Source organism: Zingiber officinale, chromosome 1B, assembly GCF_018446385.1.
Source record: "Zingiber officinale cultivar Zhangliang chromosome 1B, Zo_v1.1, whole genome shotgun sequence".
NCBI lineage: Eukaryota > Viridiplantae > Streptophyta > Magnoliopsida > Zingiberales > Zingiberaceae > Zingiber > Zingiber officinale.
The window spans coordinates 36,032,173-36,056,476 of record NC_055986.1 but is presented as its reverse complement, the minus strand read 5'-3'; the positions used below and the strand labels follow the sequence as shown (position 1 = coordinate 36,056,476).

The window sequence follows — 24,304 nt, the reverse complement described above, 5'->3', positions numbered from 1 at the left end:
GCAACAAGGCATGGCGAAGGCGCTAGGAGAAAGAAAATCGGAAAGCATGGAGAAATTAGATTGGGAAGAACTTCAGGTGAAGGCAGTAGCAACAATCAGGCTTTGTCTTACGGATGACGTGATGTACCATGTCATGGACGAGGAGTCACCGGTGACAGTTTGGCAAAAGCTGGAAAGCCGGTACATGTCAAAATCATTGACAAACAAGCTGTATCTCAAGCAGAAATTATTCGGGCTGAAGATGACAGAAGGAACCGATCTGAGCCAGCACATCAACGTATTCAACCAGATTGTAAGTGATCTGAAGCGGATTGATGTGAAGATCGAAGACGAAGACAAGGCGCTGATGTTGTTGAATTCTCTACCTTCATCTCCTACGTACGAGAATTTGGTTACTACTTTGATGTGGGGTAAGGAAACTCTCAAATTGGAGGAGATCACAAGTGCATTGCTAGGTTTTCACCAAAGGAAGAAAACAAGCGATGAAATTTCTCAAGGAGAAGGACTTGTGGTAAATAGCAACCAAGAGCGTGGTAGGAGCAAATCTCGACATGGATATGACAACAACAACAAGACTCGTTCTAAGTCGAGAAGGAAGAAGGTGATCATGTGCTACAAATGTGGAGGTAAAGGTCATATCAAGAGAAATTGTCCAGAGATAAAGAAATATGTTGCAGAGAACAAAAGTAGTTCGGCAAAGTCTGCAAACATAGTTGAAGAAGAAAATTCAGAAAGCGGTGATGGAGATATGCTATCAGTTATGTCAAGTTCGGAGCAGCTGACGGATGCATGGATTTTAGACTCTGCATGTTCATATCACATGACTCCAAACAAGGATTGGTTTGACACCTATAGGGCAGTGGATTCTGGTTCAGTGTTGATAGGAAACGATGCATCATGCAAGGTTATCGGCATAGGGAATGTCAGAATCAAGATGTTTGATGGTGTGATCAGAACTTTATGTGATGTCAGATATATACCAGAGCTAAGGAAGAACTTGATCTCACTAGGCACACTGGATGGTATTGGTTGTAATTACAAATCAGTGAGCGGGGTGATGAAAGTCAGCAAGGGAGCTCTGATGGTAATGAAAGGACAAAAGGTAGCAGGAAACATCTACAAGTTGATAGGGACTACAGTGTTGGGACCTTGACGTCCGCTAGAGGGGGGGTGAATAGCGTCTCACCCAAAACCTTACTTCCTATAATGTTAGTGCACAGCGGAATACAAAAACAAACTAACAAATACGAAAGTTAACCTAAAACAAGAAGGAAGAAGACAACAAACCAAACACAAACCCTAACACAAGGCGTTTACGTGGTTCGGAGATAACTTGCTCCTACTCCACGGCGTGTCCGTAAGGTGGACGATCCCTCAATCCGTCGGTGGATTATTCCCCGGCAAACTCCGGCTAGCTCAACCTCCTTGTGGGTGGAGAAACCTCACCACAACTCCAACCAAGACCTCTTGGCACACAAAGATCTCTTGAGCACAAGTAGACTACTAATTAGACTTTAACCAAGTCCAATTTCGTCAACTCAAACCAAGCTCCCAAGCTTTGGTTTTATAGCCCGCGGGTTGAAAACCCCGCCTACCAGTCGACTGCTCTCTGTGGAAATTCGACCGTTACACCCAGTATAGCATAGCATAACTGTAGCGATCGGCCTTACAGCCTAGTACCCAGAAGATGGGTCGTTACATACAGTATTGCTACAATGACGCTACAGTAAAACCCTAATTCTTGTATTTTACTCCCGAGTACAATCTCTCAGCACTCGTCCCTGCCCGACCAACCTAGACCTAGCCTTCTAGCCTCCTCCATCAGCCTTGCGTCCCTCGGATGCCTCCCCATCCTTCACGTCTTGCCTTCTGGAGCTTCCATCGGCCTTGTCATTGTTGTCGGGTCTTCCTTTGCCAAGAGGTCGCGCCTCCGGGACTTCATCCATTGCCAAGTTACACTTGGACTTACGTTGCCAAGACTACATGCTTGGACTTACACCGCCAAGACTCATCCTTGGACTTTCCTCCTTTGCCAAGATCACACTTGGACTTCCTTGTTGTACCTGTATCCTGCACACTCACAATGCATATCAAATACAACAATAAACCTAACTTAAACCTTTGCCCAAACATCAAAACCTAGGGTCACTAGATTGCTCCAACATACAGTTGTAGGTGGAGTCGCCTCAGTGGAGTCTAAATCAGATAGTACTGTCTTGTGGCATATGCGGCTAGGGCATATGGGTGAACGTGGGATGCTAGAACTTCACAAGAGAGATTTGTTGAAGGGTGTCAAAACGTGCAAGCTTGAATTCTGCAAATTCTGTGTTCTTGGGAAACAGAGCAAAGTGCAATTTAAGACGGCAACAAACAAGACGGAGGGGATTCTGGACTACGTACATACGGATCTCTGGGGACCGGCCAGTGTAGCATCACGTGGAGGGCACTTGTATTTTGTGAGTTTTACTGATGATTTCTCACGAAAGGTATGGGTATACTTTATGCGTCACAAGTCAGAAACTTTTGCAAAGTTTAAATTGTGGAAAACTGAAGTAGAGAACCAGATCAGAAGGAAGATCAAATGTCTTAGGTCAGATAATGGGACTGAGTACACAGATTCAAAGTTTCAGGAATTCTGTGAGCAGCATGGGATAATGAGGCACTTCTCGGTTCGCAGGACACCTCAGCAGAATGGGGTAGCGGAAAGGTTGAACAGGACAATCATTGAGAAGGCAAGATGTCTCAGGCTGAATGCAGGGCTTGCAAAGAATTTCTGGGCGGGAGCTGTTAACATGGCATGTTATCTCATTAATAGATCACCAAGGGTAGCACTAGAAGGCAAAGTATCAGAGGAAGTATGGACAGGGAATCAAGTAGATTACTCTCATCTTCGAGTTTTTGGATGTCCAGCCTATATGCATATATCTAGTGAGGAAAGATCAAAGCTGGATGCAAAGTCAAAGCAATGCATTTTTCTGGGCTATCAGAAAGGAGTTAAAGGCTTCAAGCTTTGGGATCCTAAGGCAAACAAGGTGGTGATCAGCAGAGATGTGGTGTTTGACGAGAAAGCTATGTTACAACGTACTCAGGAAGAAGGAAAGGAAACACCACAAAGCAACAAAGAGAAAGATATTGTGCAAGTGGAGCTAGAGACTCATGACTTCGATGATTCTAGCTCAGAGCACATGGAGCATCGCACTATAGCTAGTGGTAGAACGAGACGAGTCGTAAAACCACCCACTAGATACGGATTCGAAGACTTGGTATCTTATGCACTTACCACTAGTAGCGGAGACCCTACATCTTTTCAGGAGGCAATACATAGCTCTGAGAAGGACAGGTGGACGGGTGCTATGGCAGAGGAGATGGAGTCGTTGCATAAAAACCAAACGTGGGATCTAGTGGAACTTCCTGAAGGAGAGAAAGCTATAGGGTGCAAGTGGATATTCAAGAAGAAAGAAGCAATGTCAGAGGGAGAAGAAGTGAAGTTTAAGGCTCGGTTGGTAGCAAAGGGGTATTCACAAAGAAAGGGGATTGACTATGAAGAAATTTTCTCTCCAGTGGTAAGACATACGTCAATTAGAGCAGTATTAGCTTTGGTGGCACATCACGATTTGTATTTGGAGCAAATGGATGTGAAGACGGCATTTCTTCATGGAAATTTGGAGGAGCAGATTTTTATGTCACAACCTGAGGGATTTAGTCAGTCCGGACAAGAGCAGTTGGTTTGTAAGTTGAAGAAATCGCTCTATGGACTGAAACAATCTCCTAGGCAATGGTAGAAACGTTTTAATTCATACATGATTCAAAACGGATATAGGAGATGCGAGTATGACTGCTGCATATATGTGAAGGACCTTGAAGATGAATCACTGATTTTCTTACTACTATACGTAGATGACATGCTCATTGTTGCGAAGAAGATGAGAGAGGTTGACAAATTGAAGAGGCTACTGAGCAAGGAATTTGACATGAAAGATTTGGGAGAGGCCAAGAAGATTCTTGGGATGGAGATTCACAGGAATAGAGTTGCAGGGAGATTATGGTTGTCTCAACGTAGCTATGTGGAGAAGGTGTTGGATAGGTTCAACATGAAGAATGCAAAGTCGGTGAGCACACCCCTGGCGCATCACTTCAAGTTATCCAGTACACAGTGTCCAAAGACGGATGACGAGATCCAAGAGATGTCAAAGGTTCCTTATGCCAGTGCAGTTGGTTGTCTGATGTATGCCATGGTTTGCACGAGACCAGATTTGGCGCAAGCAGTTAGTATGGTAAGCAAGTTTCTCTCAAATCCTGGTCGACCACATTGGGATGCAGTGAAATGGATTTTCAGATACTTGAGAAATACAACTAATTATGGCATCATGTTCAGTAGACAACCGGAAGATCCTTTAGTTGCTGGGTACGTAGATGCAGACTATGCAAGAGATTTAGATAACAGGAGGTCTACTACAGGATACGTATTCACTGTGGCAGGAGGACCTATTTGTTGGAAATCTATGATACAATCTATTGTTGCATTGTCTACTACGGAATCCGAGTACATGGCAGCAGCTGAAGCAGCGAAGGAAGCTTTATGGCTTACAGGGTTGGGTGTTCAGCAAGGTGGAGTCAAGTTGTTATGCGATAGTCAGAGTGCTATCTATTTGGCGAAGAATCAGGTGTATCATGCGAGAACCAAACACATTGATGTGAGGTTTCACAAGATCAGAGAGTTGATTGCTTCCGGGGAAATTCAACTTGAGAAGGTTCACACTGCAGACAATGCTGCAGATATGCTGACAAAGCCAGTGACCACAGAGAAGTTTAAGCATTGCTTGAACTTGATCCATATCTCTAGATGCTAGAGGAAGGAAGCCCAGACCCAGAGATCCAGATGGAGTTTTGTCCAGATATTCGTATTCTTCGAAGGGGTGAATATTCGCCAAGGTGGAGATTGTTGACGAGTGGCTCATATTTGGATGAAGGGATGTCATGGAAGAAAAATCTGTTAAGATTTTTCGTAATAAAATTTTGTTAAGATTTTATATATCAGAATTTTGTTATGTTTTTCATAACAAATTCTGTTACGTTTTTACCGGGTCTGGGGGGTTTAGCAGTATTTATAGGGATCATTGTAAACCCATTGTAGATCAGACAACACAAGAATCATTAGATGTGATTCTCTTGTGTAGAAGAGAATTCTAATAAAGCTTCGGCCGTTTTGTGGAGTAGGCAAGTCGCCGAACCACGGTAACTCTTTTTTCTTTCTCTTCTTCTTCTCCTTCCTGGTGTTTGCTCTCTTTTGTGCGTCTTTGTCTTGTTGTTCCGCGCGATCTCTTTTCTCTCTTCCTCTTCTTCCGCGGTTCAGAAAGGTTGAGAGGTATTGCCCCCTCTTTGCACAACAAGCACCAACATATTTCTAGCAACACGGTGTCAAGCACCAACATATTTCTTTTCCAATATTTTGCTCGCATTTGTAACTGTCTTATTGATAGTTTAAGTTACCCTTTACTTCACAACCTATTGTTATTTCAAAAATCCTCTGACTATGCTCCTGCATCTTCTATTATTGTTATTAGTTAACCTAGATAAATAGTTTAAGGTTTTACTTCAGAGATTTTCTGTCGGTACTTTCACATCAAGTTGTGCTTTATGGTTAAGCACAAGGCTCTTGTAGTTGGTTGATTTTGATGTCTTCTCATATGATAAGTTACCATGAAGTTGTTTTACACTACTCATCTTTCTGTACGGTTAAGCACAGGGCTCCAACTTGTCTTCTTTTTAACTAAACATAATCTATAATGTTAGTTCCATAACAAATTATCTTCAATATTTCTTCTGCAGAATGTTATAATATTTATTTTAATTTAAGTAATGAAAATTTGATTATTAGGTTGTTATTTCATGGCATCATCAAGTTTTAGCAGCATCGAAAATACAAGACTTCAACCTGTAACATGCAGGGACTACGGACAAAGAACATTGGTGTGTGTTTCTAGATCAACCAAGAATCCTGGAAAACAGTATTACAACTGTAGACAACATAGATGGCAAAAGTGGGTGACGCCCGATACTAGTTCATCTAGTAATATTGAAAGTTAACACAATACTTTTCATGGACATAACCCAAGAATAATCCAAGTACCGAAATTCATTTGGATATCAGTGATGGTCAACTTGATTCTCTTAGCCATAATCTTGATTGTGTTGTTAGTTCATCTTGTTAGTTAGTGTTAAGTAATGTTCATGTTGTAATGTAACTAGCTAAATGTTTGTAATTCTGGACCAAAATTAATTTGTTAGTTGGTGTTGGAAACATTAAACATTGTTGTATAATGTTGGTGTTACAATTGTGATGGAGATCAACTCCAATCCTTAATATCTATATATGACTATTCTGTTCTAGCAATCCAAATCTTCTCACTTCTGATCTCGAACAGCTGAAGTTTATCATCATCATCGTTTACATTTCATCAGAAGTAATTTCATTTTTATATGTGGTGGCAACAAACAAGTTCAGCAAGAATCAAATTATTGAGGCTGGTGGTCGTTGAACGGCATACAAAGGAATCCTGAACGATAATTGGACTATGGAAATAAAGAGACCTATGATCATAGTAAAGCTTTTGGACTATTGCCTGGAAGTGGAACACCAATACTGGTCTTAGAGTTCATCCCCAGTGGAACCTTATTTCAGTTTATTCATGAAAGTAGCAGAAATCAACCACTTCACTAGACACTTGTCTGAAGATTGCAATGGAGTCTGCAGAAGCACTTGCCTAATTGCAATTGTCAGTTCTCCTTGAATGATTCATTGATATGAAATTTTCCAACACAGTACGGACGAATGAGACTCAGTTTGCTACATTAGTAGATGGGATTTGTGGCTTTTTAGACCCTCAATAGCTACGAACATGTCAACTAACTAACAAGGATGATGTTTATAGTCCTAGGTGGTTCTTCTAGAAGGGAAGAAAGTGATCTATCTTGAAGAGTCTGGAGCAGAGAGAAGTCTTTCTTTGAGCTTTATAGTGGCAATGAAGGAGGGTAGAGTTGCTGAGTTTTTCGCTCATCAAGTCAGAAAAGATGCAAAGCACAACTTCAAGAGTTTGCCAAGTTAGTCGTGCAGTATCTTAGTGTTTTTAGGAGAAGAAAGGCTTACGACAAAAGAGGTGGCAGAAGAGCTTTCAAAATTTAGAAAATTGAATCAGAAATCCAAGGCACAGCAAATCATGGTCAAGACTCATACTCAAATGCATCCATGTCTACCTATGAATTGTATGACAAACAATTGTGGAGACGACAGAATAGTACAAATCCTCATTCTGGTCTAGTCCTCACGATGATCAAATTTAGAAGTTTTCCATCAAAAACCAATGAAAGAAATAACAATATTTGGAGGGTCATTAGAAGGATTTCCATACATGGGTTTGTAAATTGTGTCGTTGAACAAAGTGTAAGATCAGAGAAATAATGTGAAGAGAGACAAACAACATGAGATTCATCTTTTTGTATCTTATTGAACTTCTGAAATTTGTCCCATAGCATCCAATTTGAACATCTATGATGGTGTCCAAGAGTAGGTAACCGACATGAAGACTAAAAGTGTAGAAGAATTCTAATGCCAACGGTGAATATTGATGGCAATTAAAGAAGCACATTGAGTATTGCAAATTAAAGAAGCACAGTGAGTATTGTAAATTAAAGAAGCACATTAAGTATTGCAAATTCTAGTGCCACCGTTTTAGTTTACATAGTCAAAATTATTAGAAAAATCAGGAACTAAAATTTCATATCTCAAAACGGTTGAAGGCCACCCCAAGTTTGATGCAGCATGACATCAATCTGGAAAGTTAATATGTGTTGATAGCCCCCAATAATTCAATGCCGCAAGATCATATGCCCTACCAGCTTTTTCCTCCATATCATAACCCCCTGAGAGGCCGAAATGACAAAGATAAACGAATATTGAAACAAAAGAAATGAAGATGAGTTTTTGAGTGCAAAGCAAGCTTACCGAGATAAACTACAGAAAAAGCGAATTCATTTATGAGATTCGGCATAAGGAATAACATAACAAACAAGATTACAATTTGTAGTTAGAAGGGTTTACGCAAAAATTGAACATGAAACTGAAGTAATTACTTTCCAGCAAACACTTCATCTCATTTTTCAACTCACCTTGCCGCCCTTTCCTTGTCTGGCCTTCTTGCTTGCAACTGTTATCCTAAAGATGTGCTTCATATCTACCAGAAAAAGGAAGCACATAATAGCTAGCTGAAAATATATAGAAATCCAGAAAAAGGAAGCAATATATAATTAAGATCTAAATACATCATAAATTAACAACAAATAATCTTAATGAATATATATTTGGAAAGAACCACACTGACCATAGGCATTGAAAATGTTCAAGCTCATACTGTAAACGCTAGGGAAAACAAAACGTGCAAATTCATCTTGTTCTACTCATATATTGGATTAATGCATGAAAAATACTTGCAGAAATCAACAACCCAGTGTAATAAAGATGCTCACATAAATGACCATGAAAAATACTTGCAGAAATCAACATCCTAGCGCATGTTGTTAGAACCTACAACAATCAAGATAATTTATTAATTTCATTTTCTCAATAAACAATAAACCACTATAATTTAACAAATTAAAACTTTGATAGTACTAGCTATAGATCCCAAATCAGGTTCATATGCGTCGTCAAGACTGATATAATTATTATTTTCAATTGTTCTAATAATTGACACATTGTCATATACAAAATATATTAAAATATAATAAAAATATAAAATTAATCGATTCATACCCTTGCTGTAAATACGGACAGTTACGTTTGTCATGTGATACTCCCCGACGTCTACATTCACGACAAAGCCTGGAATTTGATGATGATTTCTTCTTTGATGATTTTAATCTCTTCCCACATCCCTTAGTTCTTACTGTAGAAGGATCAATAATACCAATGCCCTCATCAATAGATTTCTTTCTTTGACTTCTATCGCTGCATGTTGTACTAATGGACATCTCTTGAATTTTGTTGTAGATATAATCAAATTGTTCATCCAAGAAGGTTGCCCTCTCATTACTCAAAGATGCATCATCAACTAATACTGAAGCTTTATAGGATAACCTCGAGTGCCTCGACATCAAATACCTTTCTGAATCTGGATCATCAATGAAATGTTGCTCCCCTAAAGTATATATTGCTCCAACTTTTGCATCTCGTGTCCATCGTTTGAGTATATACGTATCAGGCAAAATAAACACTTGGTTGATACGAAAAAAAGCTAACATATGTCTGCATGGAATGCCCTCGAACTCAAATTTCGTGCAGCTACACGATATGTAGTCTCTTTGTTTATCATGCGTGAGCACTCTTGGTTTTGAGGAAGAAGAACATTGAAATTTCATCACATTGTAAACCGCTGATGTAACTCCTGTAAATGTTTGTTGCACATAATAACTATGACTCTCGGTTATTTCACTTTGAAACTCCAACCATTTCTTTTTTGTGTATAGCTTAACCATTTGAGTTTTCATTGGTCAGGTTGTCTTAACCTTGGGATGCTCATTTATATCAATATGGTCTGCAACTAACTCATTGTGTTTTTGGTGTCTTAGTGCTCTATTAAAATGAGTGATAAAATCCATTAATGAGTTCTTATTTGAGACATATTTCTTGAAAAATGCATGTGAGCCTTCAGATCTTTAACTACTTGACATTCCTACAAAAAATACATGACTAAAATATACTGAAACTCATCTGTGTCGCAATTCATACATCAAGGATAATCAATCATTTTTCTCTAGGTTAGCACACTTGATAGTCTCTTCCCATGACTTCTCAAAATCATCAGGTGTTGTAGAATTTGTAATGACATTCTTTATGCTGTGATAGTGGTTTCGAAAAGTCAAAGGGTCTAATTTTTCTAGGAATTTGTTCAATATATGCCACAAACAATATCGATGCACTGTTTGAGGGAATACCTGTACAATAGCTTTTGTCATAGCAGGATCTTGATCAGTGATGATAATGTTTGGTGCACCTTTAGGCATGACTTCTAAAAACTTTGTAAGCAACCAAACAAAAGACTCAATTTTCTCATCACTAATAAATCCACAACCAAAAAGAATCGTCTACTGATGATGGTTAACTCCTACCAATGGTGTCAAAATTAAGTCATATCTATTGGTGTTATATGTAGCATCAAATACAACTGCATCACCAAATACACTGTATGCCCTTCTTGATACATGATCAGCCCAAAAGCACATACTAAATTTGTTATCTGAATCAGTATCGTAATCAAAGAAAAAAGCTGAATTCTTTTCTTGCTCAGATGTAAAAAACTCAATCAGTGTTTCAGCATCAATACCCTTTTGTTCATCTCTAAGATTTCTCTCAAAGTTTCTAATATCTTTTTCTGTGCAACCTACCCACTCAGGGTCTCCATACTCTATCTCTAATAAACGCATTTGTTGGCAAGTTGGTACATTGGCTTCTGAAAACTGTTTTGTCAATGCTTTCTTGGCTACCGAAACACTACGATGTGAGCGTAGCAAATGCACCTTCGATGGAGTCGAGAGCGGATGATTATGGGTTTCTATGAAGTTATAGACAACCAAATTAGGACCCGTCTGTTTCTTGGCAAATGCAATATTTGACTTACAACCCGTTCTAACTGCGCCACGTGCTCTTTCCCTTGTTACTTGATTAGGGTTTGAATGTTTATTGTTCCGCATTAGATTTGTATGCCCTTCTTTAAAACATACAATTTGTTTCCATGTCACTTCATTTGTCATCTTGTTTTTCCTGCTCGTGCTATTCCTTGAACTAAATCCGGCTTCTCGAGCATATTGGTTATAGAATGAATATGCATCCTCTAGTGATGGGAATTCCATTCCAATTTTTGGCTTTCGATCATCTGCAACTTGGGGAATGAATTCTTGATCATCAACTCTATTTTCTTCTATTTTTGTGCGCCCTCGCATTATATTTGACAACAGATAAATAAATAATGAACAAATCATGCAATTTCTAAAGCAACATAAAGCATGTAATTTCTAAAGCAAAATAAAAAAGCAAACTAACAGTTTTCTAAAGCAAAATAACATAAGCAAAATAATTTAATTTCCTACTAGTATAAAGCAGAAAAAAGATCTGAGCAAGAACAAGTGGGACATTATCAGTGACATGAAATACTCAAGAATACATATTTGCATCGATATGAAATTTATTTCCCTGCTATGATAAAAATACAGATCAAGATCCTGCATCACTATTTGATACAGATCCTGCTATGACAAATTTATGACAAGAACTTATTTCAATGATGTAGGATCCTGCTATGACAAATACTGTGACAAAATTTATGACAAATTTGTTCAATATGTCATCGATGTTGTCATAACAAAAATACTCAAACATTTTGTCATAGCAGGAATTTATTTCCTTTGAAACATGAGTATTCTTTGATACAGATTTATCTTCTTCCAAATAATACAGATTTTGGAAATTCAAAACAATACTCATATAGCTAAGACTGATGTATCAAATATTTGTTGAAATTTACAAAGTAGTAATAGATACTTAACAAATTATATCAAGCTTACCGTCTTATGGAGCAGTGTTGTCAACTTCTGTAAAATCTTCAACCGTTGTTTGAGTTTATGTTTGTAGCTGTTGCGAAATGGAAATCATCAATTTTTATTGTAAGCAAGGCGTCATATACAACTCGTCCAACTTGGAAAATTTTAGGGCAAACTCACAGGATGTAGCGGTGGGGAGGAGAGGAGTGCGTCGGGCGAGAGGGCACTCAGGGAGGAGAGGATGGATCACGTCGTGCGTCGCGGCAAAGGAGCTCGTCGTGCGTCTCGACGAAGTTGTTCCTGCGGCGGCAAGAGAGGGAGGAGCGACTGCGAAACGACAAGCTTCGGCAATAGAGGGAGGCGGCAAGCTTCTCAACGAGAGAGGGAGGAGCGACGGTAGAGGGAGGCGGCAAGCTTCTAGGCGGAGAGGGAGTGTCGCGCGACGCACGAAACCTCCTTCGCGGCGAGAGATGAGAAAAAACCCTAGCCTGTGACTTTGATTTTTTGCTTTCCTTTTAATTTTTTTAGTTCTAATTTTAACTAAGGTGATGTGGCTTGCCAACTCACTGTTGCCGCACCAAATCGCAAGAGATAAATCACAAGGGAGCAGTTTATATATATATATATATATATATATATATATATATATATATATATATATATATATATATATATATATATTACGGAATTGTGCGGACCGCGCCTCGTGGCAAGGTCCGCGTCACTTGCTGAGAATACGCGAGGCGCATTCCACTTAAGCCCTAGCGCGCTCCTCCTCGCCTTTCTTCTCCCCGCCACCGCTGCACTCAACTTCTCTCCCTCGTGTCGCGAGTTCTGCCCTCGCCTTCCTTCTCGCCGCGGAGTGATCTTCTCCTCGCCTTTCTTCTCGCCTCCGCCGCCACCCTCAACTTCTCTCCCTCGCGTCCCGGGTTCTGCCCTAATGCGCCAAGTTCTGTGAGTTTTCCTTCTCACCGAGTCGCCACCCTCTACTAATCCTCCCTCGCGAGTGCGGCTCGCGGCCTTGCGTCGATAGAACAGAAGACTCCGACGCTCCCGCGGCCTCGTCTCGGCTTGTGGAACGGAGCTAGGGTTCCCGTCCCTCACTTGTCGCAGCCATCCTCGTCCAGCAGCCGTCGGTGTATCTAGGGTTCCTGTCTCTCAATGCAACCAGTTTCTTTGCAGGTAAAACCTCACAGATTATTATTGTTATTGTTTCTCATTTAATTTATTGTAGCAGTGTCCGCACCAGATTGATGCTCGACTTTAATTGAACTTGAAATTTTGTTCCACTAAGAAGTGCATGATCAATGTTACATCAATTAACAATATCAGCGTAGATGAATCTGTGATTTGTTATGTTGTAATTTGTAATATCTTCTTCTGTTGAACTGAACAGGCATAGGAATTATCAAATGGGAAGAATTTATAAGATCAATTAACAATATCAGTGTGCATGATCAATGTTTTTATAAGAAGTTTTGATGGTTTCTGTTTTGATGTAACATTTATGTTCTTAGTCACATTGGCCAAATAACTGAACAGGCATAAAAATTATAACTAGACATTCTCCTATAATGTCTACTAAATTAGTTAGCTTCACACTACCCTTATGCATGATATTATAAAGAAGTCTGCACCTAATTGTTTATTTATGATTTCTGCAGCGCTTTAAGTTGCAATCAAAATTTTGGAATGCTCCATATATTGTCACTTGAATACCATATATATTTTCCATTACTTATGCAAATAGTAATGAGGGTTTAATTGTGATTTTTATCTAATTATATTTTGTCAATTATAATGTGATGGCGCCTAGAAATGGAAGAAAATAGAGTTGATGATCAGGAATACATTCCCCAAGTTTCAGAAGATCGAAAACCACAAATTGGAATGAAATTCTCATCACTAGAGGATGCATATTCGTTCTACAACCAATATGCACGAGAAGCCGGATTTAGTTCAAGGATGCACACGAGCAAGAAAAATAAGATAACAAATGAAGTAACGTGAAAACAAATTGTATGCTTTAAAGAAGGGCATACAGATCTAATGCAGTGAAATAAACATGCAAAAGTTGATCAACTGACAAGGGAAAGAGTTTCGTGTGAGAGAAAAATTAAGGATATTAAGCATCATGATTTGAAAGAATGTGGATACTTTGAGAAGATGTATTTTCTTTTGTATTTGAAGAATTCAAAATATTTGTAAAAGAAGTATTAAAATTTTCGTCCATCTCGAATATAAATAGAGAATGAAAGGATGAAATAAATAAAGAAGAAAGAGATAAATAAAAAAAAAAAGAATTCGTGATGTATTTATAGATTTTTTTTTAATTAAAAAAATTAAACGTTGAACAACGATTATCAAATTAGCTGTGTTTAACGTCTTATCTTCTTTAACGTTCAATATCTTCTTCAGCATGTTGTGTGTGTATTTTTTTTTAATAATAAATATTGAAAAAAAATAATTAAAAAATTACTGATGATGGAGCAGCTCCACAAGCACGGAGCGTCTCTATTGTTTGGAGGGAGGTCCATCACTCATGTCACGTCACCGGTCGAAGTTCTAACTGGAGATGTTCTAAGGAGTAGCTCCGTAAACATAGAGCCACTCCTTCGTTAAAATCAAAGAGCTCCCTTGGGAGCTCATTCCTTCGTTACCATGTTAAAATGGGAGCTTCCACTATAGATACCCTAAAGGGAAATAGATGGAGTGAGACACCTATTTAATTATAATTTTTTTAAAAAATATCTTTGACTATTCTAATAAAAAAAATGCATTTTTAATTTTTGCCCAAAAGAATTCTTCACACTTTGATTACTCCAAATATTCCAGAGCAAACTCTGTTGTGATTGAATCCTTCAAAGGTTGTAAATCTGTTAGAATTTCATACATATTCAAGCTCCAAGAACACAAATAAGAGGGGAAGTCAAAAAGGTATAAAAGCACTCTTCGAGGATACGTTACAATTCTATCTTCACTTGTTCTCAGACTCATGCTCTTGTTTCAGTGTTCCTCAAACTGCTTCCCTTCAAACATCTGCCCGAATTGCCAGTTCGACGGAGCGACATTGTACGAGGTTACCGTTCCTCCTCCGCCGCTACTAGTCACCTCGAAAGACAACGGCTGGTCTCGTAGGTCGGCGTCGCACTGCCAGTTCTGCCCCCAGTTTCTTCCCATGGGTATCCATCCAGTTCTCGAACCTTTCACCTTAACTGCTGCAATCTGACCATCTGACCCCACATTGGTGATGAGGACTTGGAAGAAGTAGGCCTTCCCTGCCATTGTGAACCTCATCCTTCCAGTTCTCTCGCATCGCACCCTGCACCGTGGCCATGGTTCCGGCTAATTGACTCGATTGACTGGTGTGATCGACTAATTCAATGGACCCGAGCCATTGAATGCGTATTATGATTTAAAGGATGAAATAAATTGTGTTTTGAAATTGGTGGTCATTGAGTTCATCATCAAACTCTCGTGATTTCAGATGACGTTGTTGATCTACGAGTTTAGGAGAAATTCAATGAGGGAGTTGAGAATTCTAACCTTCTGTACTGGACTGGTATCACATCGGAATTCCTCCTCGCAATCTGTAGAAAGGCGGCCTCCGCCATCTCGAAGTGCTCCCGGGGGAAGTTACACCAGCCACCGTCGTCGCCGGGGAGGCCGAAGTTGGGGGCGCAGAAATCCGCGGCGGTGACGACGACCGAGGGACTCCCGTTGAGGCACCAGAGGATGTGGTTCACGCACCGCAACTCGAAGCACCCGCCGCAGGCGATCCCTCTCTCGAACAGCGCGCTGCTCAGGGCGGCGGCGGCGGCGCCGCGCGTCCCGTAGCCCCAGTCGCCGAGATCCCCAAATCCACAAGCACCGCCTCCTCGCTCTGCGAACAAAGGCGAGACCTTTATTAGGGTTTTGGGGTCAGCTCAAAGCTAATTAGGGATCTGACTTGGTCGACGGTGGTATTACCGGCGGAAGTCGATGTGCCTCTGGTGTAGGTCGCCGTGGCCAACCTCCACCCGCCGTGGTCGCCGTATCTTCCGCTGCTGATGTCGGTAAAAGAAACCGCCATGGAGGAGAAGAAGGAGAAGAGAAGGAGTGCGCGGTGAGGCGTGGAGTTCATGGCTGGTCGGGGAGGAGGACGATGCTCTTCGAGGCTTTTGAGGTCGATTGGTCAAAAAAAAAGCTCCCTTTTTCGGATAAGCAAAGCGCGAAGCAGGAGACGATGGAAAGGATTATAAAAGAGTTTAATTTCATTTTGAGCCCTGCAATTTCATATTTCATTTTTTTCTTTCTTATTTCTAAAACTTCTTCTCCTAATTTCCCCTTAATAATAATATTAACTTTGGGATTTTTTTAATAGAGGTAGATCTGGATGTGAAATGATAAAGGAATAAAAATGTGAGGGTGAAAATATAAATAATCCATGAAGTGAGGGACAAAGTGGCTCTTCTTTTGCGGCGTTTTTGGGGATTGTAATCAAACCCGGTTCAGCTTTAATTTTGCCTGGACGGCGATGCCATCATTAAGTAAACCGGTTTTTTTAAATAGATTTTAATTAATCTTAAATTTTATATATTTTTTAATAAAATAATTTAATTTCTATTTATAACTCAATTAATGAAACATTAACTCCACCTCCTTACTACCGATCAATTAAAAATAAAATATTTAAAAGAAAATAGTAAATAAAAAATTGGATACGTGTCCTTTTACATTTAACAAACTTCCATCAATACCATCGGTAGAAATTAAATAATGGAATTGCTATTATTATTATTATTATTTAATAAATTTTAAATTTTATTGATAAGCCCGTAAACCCACATGAAAACCCTTTTAAAAGGCTAAGAAATCTCATGCATATCTAAAATCAAGTTAAAAAGAGAAATATTTCAAAATCTAAAGAAGAAATGTTTTAATAGCCCTTGATCATCAAAATGTTGAAAACTTAAAAATACAATTTCATTAAAGAAGAATAATATATACTAAAGATTTACATTTTAAATGTTAATAAATGATTTTTCAAAGGCATTATAATATGTATTAATTAAGGTTCATATTGTCCAAATTAATTTCTTATTACTATTTTAAAACAATAAGCATTTACAGAATTAAAATCTAAAGTATAATGTAAATTACTATTTTATTTCTATTACATCAGACCAACATATCATTTTATGTAACATGAATAAGATCAATTTGTTTCAATCATTAATATATATTTTTTTTGTTTCCTTTTAAAAAACATAATAATTAAACATTCTATAATGCACAAAAGAAAAATATTATTGTCCTAAATTTTGTATAATGACCTTGTAATAAATTTTATAAATCCTAGACGGCCTAAATAGAGCTGTAAATTTTTTTCATTGAGTATAACAAAAGTTTAAATCTACAAGAAATATAACATAAAAGCGTGTTTTTAAAATTCATAAACTTAAATACAATGACAAAATTGTCAAAACTAATTTCACCAAAAAGGGACAAAATTCAGTATTAGTTCCACTCTACATGGACCTCCTCCCTAAGCTCGAACCCAGACAAAAAAGCTCTTTAGCAATCACCAAAACCAAACTAAGATTACAACAATGAGATTGAGATACGAGACTATTAATTTTGGTCAAGCTGATTCCTAAATCTTTTGATCGTCTAACCTTTCTTCTTTCTTTGTATATAAAAACCCATGACGAGGAGATGGAGGACTCTGAGATGGTCTTATTCTCGCCGGCATCTGCGAAGACTGATCGAAGTTGGTGGCTATTTGGTGAAGGAAGCTGGGGTTCGGGGTAATTGACATCTTGTCGATTTTTAGGTCGAGATCATCTTCGTCGTCGTTATCCTTGGGGAAATTGGAAGGACCAAGGTCCTTGAGTTCGTCCTCTCCCTCACTGTCCTCTCCCTCGCTGCTGTCGTAGTCACTGTAGGTTGTCTTCACCATGTCCCAGAACTCGAAATTGGGTCGCATGAATCTGCAAAAGCATAAAAAACAATGACTTGCTTCTGAATCCAAATACTGCTCTTACCCTGGTTTTCGGAGAACAAGTCCTTGATTGAAGTAGATCAGATGTGTCATGAGGAACGAGTTTTACCTGTCAGATTCTTTTAGAAGATATGGATCAAATGGGAAGAACATGTCCAAGCGCTGAATTCCTCCAAAAGCCATTGAGAATTCAGATTCCAACGAGTTGTCGTATGAATAAGCCATGGGTTTCTTAAACAACCGGGCAGTCTGTGCCTGCCTCAGGAACTCCTGAACGATCAAGGGCAAACACACCTGCATAATGTACAAGAAATTGATACCATGCCAATCCAAACTAATTCATAATGTTTCAGAAACCCGCATCTAGTGAAGAACGAAATATCAGGAACATCAGCCGGACAACAATTTATCATTTCCCACTTATACAAGTCAGTTTGTTGTTAGCATATGATTCTCTCTTCCTCAACTCTCTTCGTTCTTCTGTTCTCTAATTTGACATGATTTTCAGCTTATCTACTTAGCTTATAGTGAAAAAGTTACGAAATGTTTACATACCTTAAGAGGATCCAAGACAGGATGATGCAAAATTGAATCAACAGGCAGGTGGAAAAGCAGCTGCTTCAGTTGAGGGACATCGCAGATGGATCGCAATCGAAAGCAAAGGATGTACATCACAGCCTATAAAAGAAATAAAATAAAATAAAACTCCATGAACATCAAAAAGAAATAGAAAAATTATATTATTTTCTGCCAACCTATTTGCATCTTCAATGGAACAAAAATATTATAATGATCAAATAAATATATGTCAGCTGCAAATTATTTGTAATTGGGAAAAAACCGTCAAACATAATAAGGATCTAACAAAACTGAATAAATTAGCTGGTATTTCTCAAAACCAAACAGGTCAATTCCATCTAATTTAGGCCCTTCTTGTTACGAAACAACTATGGAAAAAAAAAAAGAGAATACAAATATCATTAAAAAATGGAATATTGAAACATTTTAAAACATTATTTGTTAGAAAATAAAAAAATAAAAATACATATAAAAGTAAAAATAGATTAAAAAAATTATGGCACGGATTTAAGCTCCATTCATGCAAATGTGAGTTTTTCATCTAAAGCAATAAAAAAATTTGAGGAAAGATTTCCCTAATCTTTTTCTTCACTCTCGCTTTTCCATCAACGAAAGGGAAGAAAATTTCCACATAGAAAATGAGCATATGAGACCATCAAAGAGACTAAGATGTACCTGACATCCAGAATAAAATACTCGGTCAGCTTGAGGACTGATTTTGTTTACCCAACTATCTTGCAATTGACAATACTCAAAACACCAATCTACCAATCTGAACCACGATCCATAATTTAAGTAAAATAGATACAAAAAGCTACACAGAAGAAAAAACAAGAAAACTAAAAGAACCTCTTAAGTATGCTTGCAACAAGGGAAGAAGGAATAAACTTAGCCCGGGCCAAATAACTTGCAAGATATGCAATAGCCTTCATTCTGCATAAAGAAGAAGAATAAAGTGACAGGCATTCATCAAGATATATACGCAAATAACTTTACTGAATAAGTAGATTCAATGATTTCATAAGATCCGATAATAATAAAAACAATATTAATTGCTCAAGTAAAATGCCAACATGGCCATGATCTAATTTTGCAATTAACACAATAGCACATGGAGTATACTGCTCAATAATAATTATGCAATCAAGCCAAAATTCCAATGATGTCCACACTTGTAAAATAACAATACATGCACATTAATTATCGCTTAGTACAGTAGTTAATGATATTTCCAGTTTAAAATGTCAAAAATACCTGGAATCCGGATCCTCATCCTTCGAAATAAAAATATCTGTAAGCATTATAGCAAATTTCAAACCACACGTGTCAGGATCCAATGAACAGGCATAAAACATCAGGAACTGCACCAAAAAGTAATTAGATGAGTTCACACAAATATCATTTACAGAATAATGAGACAAAGATACAAACAAAATCTCAAACACATAAAAAAGAGATGTGAAGAAACAAAAAACAAAACTACCTGAGTAAACTTTGACTTATGAAGTTTTAACATGGCCCTCTGGAAGATTTCTGACAGTCTTTCAAACACCTATTTCCCAGAATACAAATGTGAAAAGAGGAGCAAAACTATTTGCAAAGTGCCCAAAAACAGTAATTTCAAGACATTCAACATGCCGATAACATTTATTTGTAGGATTGAGCGTTTATGTTTGTTAGAATATGCAATACTTCAGGCAATGCCAATTCAATCTCACCTTGAAGAAAAGAAGTATAAAGCCACTAACAAATGACTCTTGTTCATATTTTATGCTAAATATCTGAACAGAAAACTGACCCAGGTCATTAAACATCAAATTCACTGTTAAATGATCTGAAACTGCAGATCTCTTTACATATTTCTTATTCTTACTTCCTGATTCATGTTACGCATGTTCATTTTGCTGTCACCCTTTAACTTTCTTTGTGAGTGTCTACAACAAAATAAAAGTTCCATTTCCAATAATCAGCAGGGGAAATCCTAAAACCAGCTTCTTAAGTAAGAAGCTTCTTTACTTTCTAAACAAATCACATTATTCATCATTCATTTTTGAAGAAACCAACATAGTATAGAATTTATCTAACTACCACACCAGTTAAATACTAAGAGATTTGTAAAAACAAAGAGGTTTCAAAGAAGCATACCTCTAATAAATGGCCACTCTCTGAACATGATTTAAGATGTTCACATGCCACCAACATCAAACCATCCAATTTGTCAGCAAAAGTGTTCTTCACTAAACCCAGAGTGTCCATATTAGGCTACAAAAGTGAGACATGCATTTAAGTCTCCAATGAAAATTTTGAGAAGAGAATTGGAATAAAATATGCTCGTAGATCATGTACTATAGTAGTATATTCATCATCTTCATTACACTCTCCAAGTTCAATTGCAAATATGCCTTTGTTTGGTTCTTCCTGAAGAATGTCTTCCCAGGGTATGTTTACCTGTCACACAACAAGATGAGAATTTCACACCATTCAGTTAATCTAGAAAAAATAATTCAGAAACCAAACAAACCATATACTCACATCCAAGTCTATCAACAAATCCACCACTCTAGCCAACACTGTCCTTCCAAGGAATTTTCCAATTTCATTTCTTTCTAGTTCAAGTATGCCTTCAACATATGTCATCAAAACCTGCAAATGGTGTCAATTGAGTCTTTGCTTGATATATTGTTTCATTTCTATGTTTCATGACTTACATATTTGTCTTCAGTGAATCTAGGCATACATTTTTCAATTAAAATCTTCAGTCGTGCTGGGGCAAGAGGTACTAAAGTATTAATACAATTTAATGCCAAATAAACTTCACGACGAACTTCTTCCTTTCTCATGAGCCATCTTTTTGATTGATTAAAGGGTGCCTTTAACCGACTGGGTGGCCGAAGGTTGTGCAAAAGTGTATACAAACAATTGTCAAGAAATTTGTCAGGTACAGTGGCCTGTTGTCAGAAGATCCAATGGATGACATCAGCAAATTTCATAAATAAAGTGAGCAACAAAAAAATCATTAGATGCATACCAATGCAGTGATCAATTCAAGCAATGCATTTCTCGCATCCAACCCATAATCCCAAATGGAGGACATAAAAATCTAATAAACATATGGAAGCCAATTGTAAGTAAAAAAAATGAAACATTGAGAAAGAGTGAGCATATGCATTCTAGGAGAGTGCATGAACATACATTATTTAGTAGGGAACCATGGTATACAGCATCTAGCCTGAAAACAGCTCTTGATAGTGCCTTCAATGCTGTCTGTAGAATCAAGAGAGAAAGAATGTTAAATTTCTAAAATCTTAATCATGAATAGGTTTCAGTTTACATATGACCACCAACCGCCGTCAAAGCTTCATCATCTTGACCAATTCTCTTGCCTGGGTTCACCACAGTTACAAGGTAATCATACTGCTCCTTATTGCTCTGAGGTACTAAAGATGGAGCCTGAAAAAAAAATAGAAGAGTTAAATGATGTTGTAAGTATCATCCAAATTAACTTAATGCTTACAAAAACAACAAATTACTGCTCCATATAAAAATTTACTTCACAACACCAGTGTTCTTCTATCAATTAAATTGACCTTAACTTGATGCCAAATGAAAAAAATAATGCATCTCTACAAGTACAAATGCAAATGGAGAGTGTATCAAATGTCATATCAATTATTCCCAACCATATGCATGAAACAATAAACTCCACAGTGAAAGGGGGAAAAAGTATTTCCTGAAGCCTCAATTTTACATTAAAAGATAATCAATCTTAAGTAAAGTGAAGAGCATAAATATTGAAAGAAAAAAACTATATTCATAAATAAGAATTTTTCATCAAAGTACTTACCTCCATTTTTGTTATTTCAATACCACAAGGTGGCATTTCAATTATTAAGAAATATTATAACAAAAGATTGCGTAAAAAGGTCAATATGGCTTCTCACCATCCGAACACCATTGATAACGTTTATAACAGAAGCAAAAGCCTCCGAATCACTGAGGTAACCGTCCTCCACCACACCAACAGGAAAGTCATACCCTTGCAGTTCCACCCCCATCGTCGGATAACGAAGTTCTTGCTCAGGCAGCTGATAGTACGAACAATATAAAAGTCTCCGAATATTATTTTGTGTTTAAGCTTCAAGGAGCTTAGTGAAACGAAACTCGCTGATCCGCCAGCACAACTACAAACATCGTAAAAAGTGACTCCTTTACTCAAATTAAGGACTCAAGAAGTTAAACGACCAACAAAAGAAATAAAAAAAAAAATAATCATTTTATGAATGGAGAAGAGATGTAGGATTACAGAGCGTGCAGGAGCGTATCTCTCGGCGCCGCGCCGATGATCGTGAATTCCGCAGGCGAACCGAACTCGGCGAGGCGCCGAGGAGGAGGCAGCGGCTACGACGAGGAGGCGCGAGGGGAGAAGGGTTATTAGGGTTCCAGGAGCAGACGACTGGGTGCACACGCCTTTTAAACGGATGAGATAAATCACGCGGTGAGAAGATTTCGAAACTCTTAACAGAATTAGTTGGTTCACTTGGTTGTACCTACAAATGACAGCAATTTATAAAAGACCACCTAAAGTTTGAAATTGACCAGAAACGTCCTAAACTTTAAGAATACTTAAAAGATGAGTTTTTTTTTTCATTTTATCTCATTGCCAAATCTGACTTTTTCTCTTTATTTTTTTTCTTCTCTTTCCTCTCATGCAAAATCTCTTCTTCCCTCTACTCTCTTTTGCATACATACCATAATTATTATGGTACTAATTTTTATATTATTTATATTATCATTTCCTATGAAGAATCTGAAACGTCAGTATTACAGGCCTAATTTTCTAGAGATCATGATGATATTCTAGCTAATTTTTCTAATAATAATTTATCATTTTCCAAAAAATCAAAATAAGTAATAGAGGGCATTCTTAAACTTCTTACCGTTTAAGAAATCCACATAACCTGAAATAAATCTAATTGGACATCCCTAGATCCATCAATAAATTTTAATCGAGAAACCCACTTATAAACAGGTCCGATTAGATTCATTTATGTCATGTGGATTTCTGAGATCGGAAAGAGTCCAATGGTATCTTCCATTGCATATTTCAACTTATCCAAAATGCTAAAATGCTATTAGAAAAATAAACTAGCATTGGAAATAAACTAGCATTGGCCTGATATGAATTTTATATCAGACTCAATTCATATAAAGCTCATGTTAAATCTGATATATACTTTGAGCCTTATATGTTCATATCATACCCAACACTAGTTGATTTTTCTAATAACATTTTAACGTCTCTGGAGAAGTTGAAAAAGTAATGAAGGGCACTATTAGGCATCTTACGACCTCAGAAATCCACAGAATCTGAAATGAGTTCAATCAAACTTATCTAGGTTCATCAGTGAATTTCGACCAAAACTCATTGATGAACCTAGACATGTTCGATTGGATCTATTTCAAGTCCTATGAATTTCTGAAACCGCAAGAAGTCTAATGGTGCCCTCTATTACTTATTTCAAGTTCTCCGGAGGTATTAAAATGTTATTGAAAGAATCAGCTAGAATGCGATCTTGATCTGTAGGAAATCAGACCCGTGGCAGTACCAATTCAAATCCTCAGGAGAAAAAATAATGTAATTAAGCTGTGATACTAATTTCTAAAAATCAATACCATAATAATTATGCATGGTGGTTAAAAGATGACTATACTCACCCTATACATAATATATACAAAAGAGAGAGAGGAGAGGAAAGAGAGGCGAGAAAAGATATTACATGCATGGGAGAGAGAAAAAGGAAGAGAGAAAGAAAAGAAAAAAAAAAGTTAAATTTAGCGGGCAAAACATAAAACATGTATGCCTTTCGGGTATTTTCAAAGTTATGTATGGTATTAAAGTGTTAAAATATTATTGGAAAAATCAGTTAGAACATGTTCCTAATCTTATTAAGAGATATAACAAGTGATAATACATATACATAGCACCCTACAAGTATAGTCGATTTGGTATTCGAACAAGACTTACCACTAGAGAGGCTTCGAATTCCCAACAAGTACAAATACTATTTCGGATTATCTCATGTTCCTATCTAAGAAGATGGCTCGACTAAGGTTAAATAAATCCTCATAATTTATTCCCTTTCAAAATAT

At 37.6% G+C, this 24,304-nt stretch overlaps 2 protein-coding genes across 3 annotated transcripts; both read right to left on the bottom strand.

The window, feature by feature from the left end:
- Nucleotides 1-14,421: 14,421 nt before the first annotated feature.
- Nucleotides 14,422-15,798, bottom strand: LOC122051871 (expansin-A16-like). Its single transcript, XM_042613217.1, has 3 exons — nucleotides 15,562-15,798; nucleotides 15,139-15,475; nucleotides 14,422-14,914 (listed from the first exon to the last, which is right to left on the bottom strand). Exons 1-3 carry the CDS (start codon nucleotides 15,713-15,715, stop codon nucleotides 14,599-14,601), a joined length of 807 nt encoding a protein of 268 aa, XP_042469151.1. The 5' UTR covers nucleotides 15,716-15,798; the 3' UTR covers nucleotides 14,422-14,598.
- A 1,201-nt stretch (nucleotides 15,799-16,999) lies between these two features.
- On the bottom strand, nucleotides 17,000-22,696 carry LOC122054856 (RNA polymerase I-specific transcription initiation factor rrn3-like). 2 transcript variants are annotated; one of them, XM_042616291.1, is made up of 16 exons: nucleotides 22,458-22,696; nucleotides 22,096-22,239; nucleotides 21,500-21,604; nucleotides 21,347-21,418; nucleotides 21,183-21,254; nucleotides 20,863-21,102; nucleotides 20,687-20,797; nucleotides 20,501-20,602; nucleotides 20,300-20,416; nucleotides 19,638-19,706; nucleotides 19,409-19,515; nucleotides 19,004-19,087; nucleotides 18,830-18,926; nucleotides 18,131-18,253; nucleotides 17,685-17,869; nucleotides 17,000-17,564 (listed from the first exon to the last, which is right to left on the bottom strand). In XM_042616291.1, the coding sequence occupies exons 2-16, from the start codon at nucleotides 22,207-22,209 to the stop codon at nucleotides 17,228-17,230; spliced, it is 1,935 nt and encodes a 644-aa protein (XP_042472225.1). In that variant the 5' UTR covers nucleotides 22,210-22,239; nucleotides 22,458-22,696; the 3' UTR covers nucleotides 17,000-17,227. The 2 variants fall into 2 exon arrangements, with proteins under 2 accessions (XP_042472225.1, XP_042472218.1); XM_042616284.1 differs by having other exon boundaries at nucleotides 22,096-22,335; nucleotides 22,458-22,600.
- Between the last annotated feature and the right edge of the window lie 1,608 nt (nucleotides 22,697-24,304).

Bases quoted from the DNA above. Each gene is read 5' to 3' on its own strand.
- LOC122051871 (XM_042613217.1), bottom strand. From the start codon at position 15,715: ATGAACTCCACGCCTCACCGCGCACTCCTTCTCTTCTCCTTCTTCTCC. The intron at 15,476-15,561 runs GTAATACCACCG...CTTTGTTCGCAG, and splicing joins AGGCACATCGACTTCCGCCG to AGCGAGGAGGCGGTGCTTGT. The intron at 14,915-15,138 runs GTTAGAATTCTC...GCCACGGTGCAG, and splicing joins ATACCAGTCCAGTACAGAAG to GGTGCGATGCGAGAGAACTG.
- LOC122054856 (XM_042616291.1), bottom strand. From the start codon at position 22,209: ATGGGGGTGGAACTGCAAGGGTATGACTTTCCTGTTGGTGTGGTGGAG. The intron at 21,419-21,499 runs GTTGGTGGTCAT...TTGATTCTACAG, and splicing joins ATGATGAAGCTTTGACGGCG to ACAGCATTGAAGGCACTATC. The intron at 18,254-18,829 runs GTACATCTTAGT...TTTCTTTTATAG, and splicing joins TATTTTATTCTGGATGTCAG to GCTGTGATGTACATCCTTTG.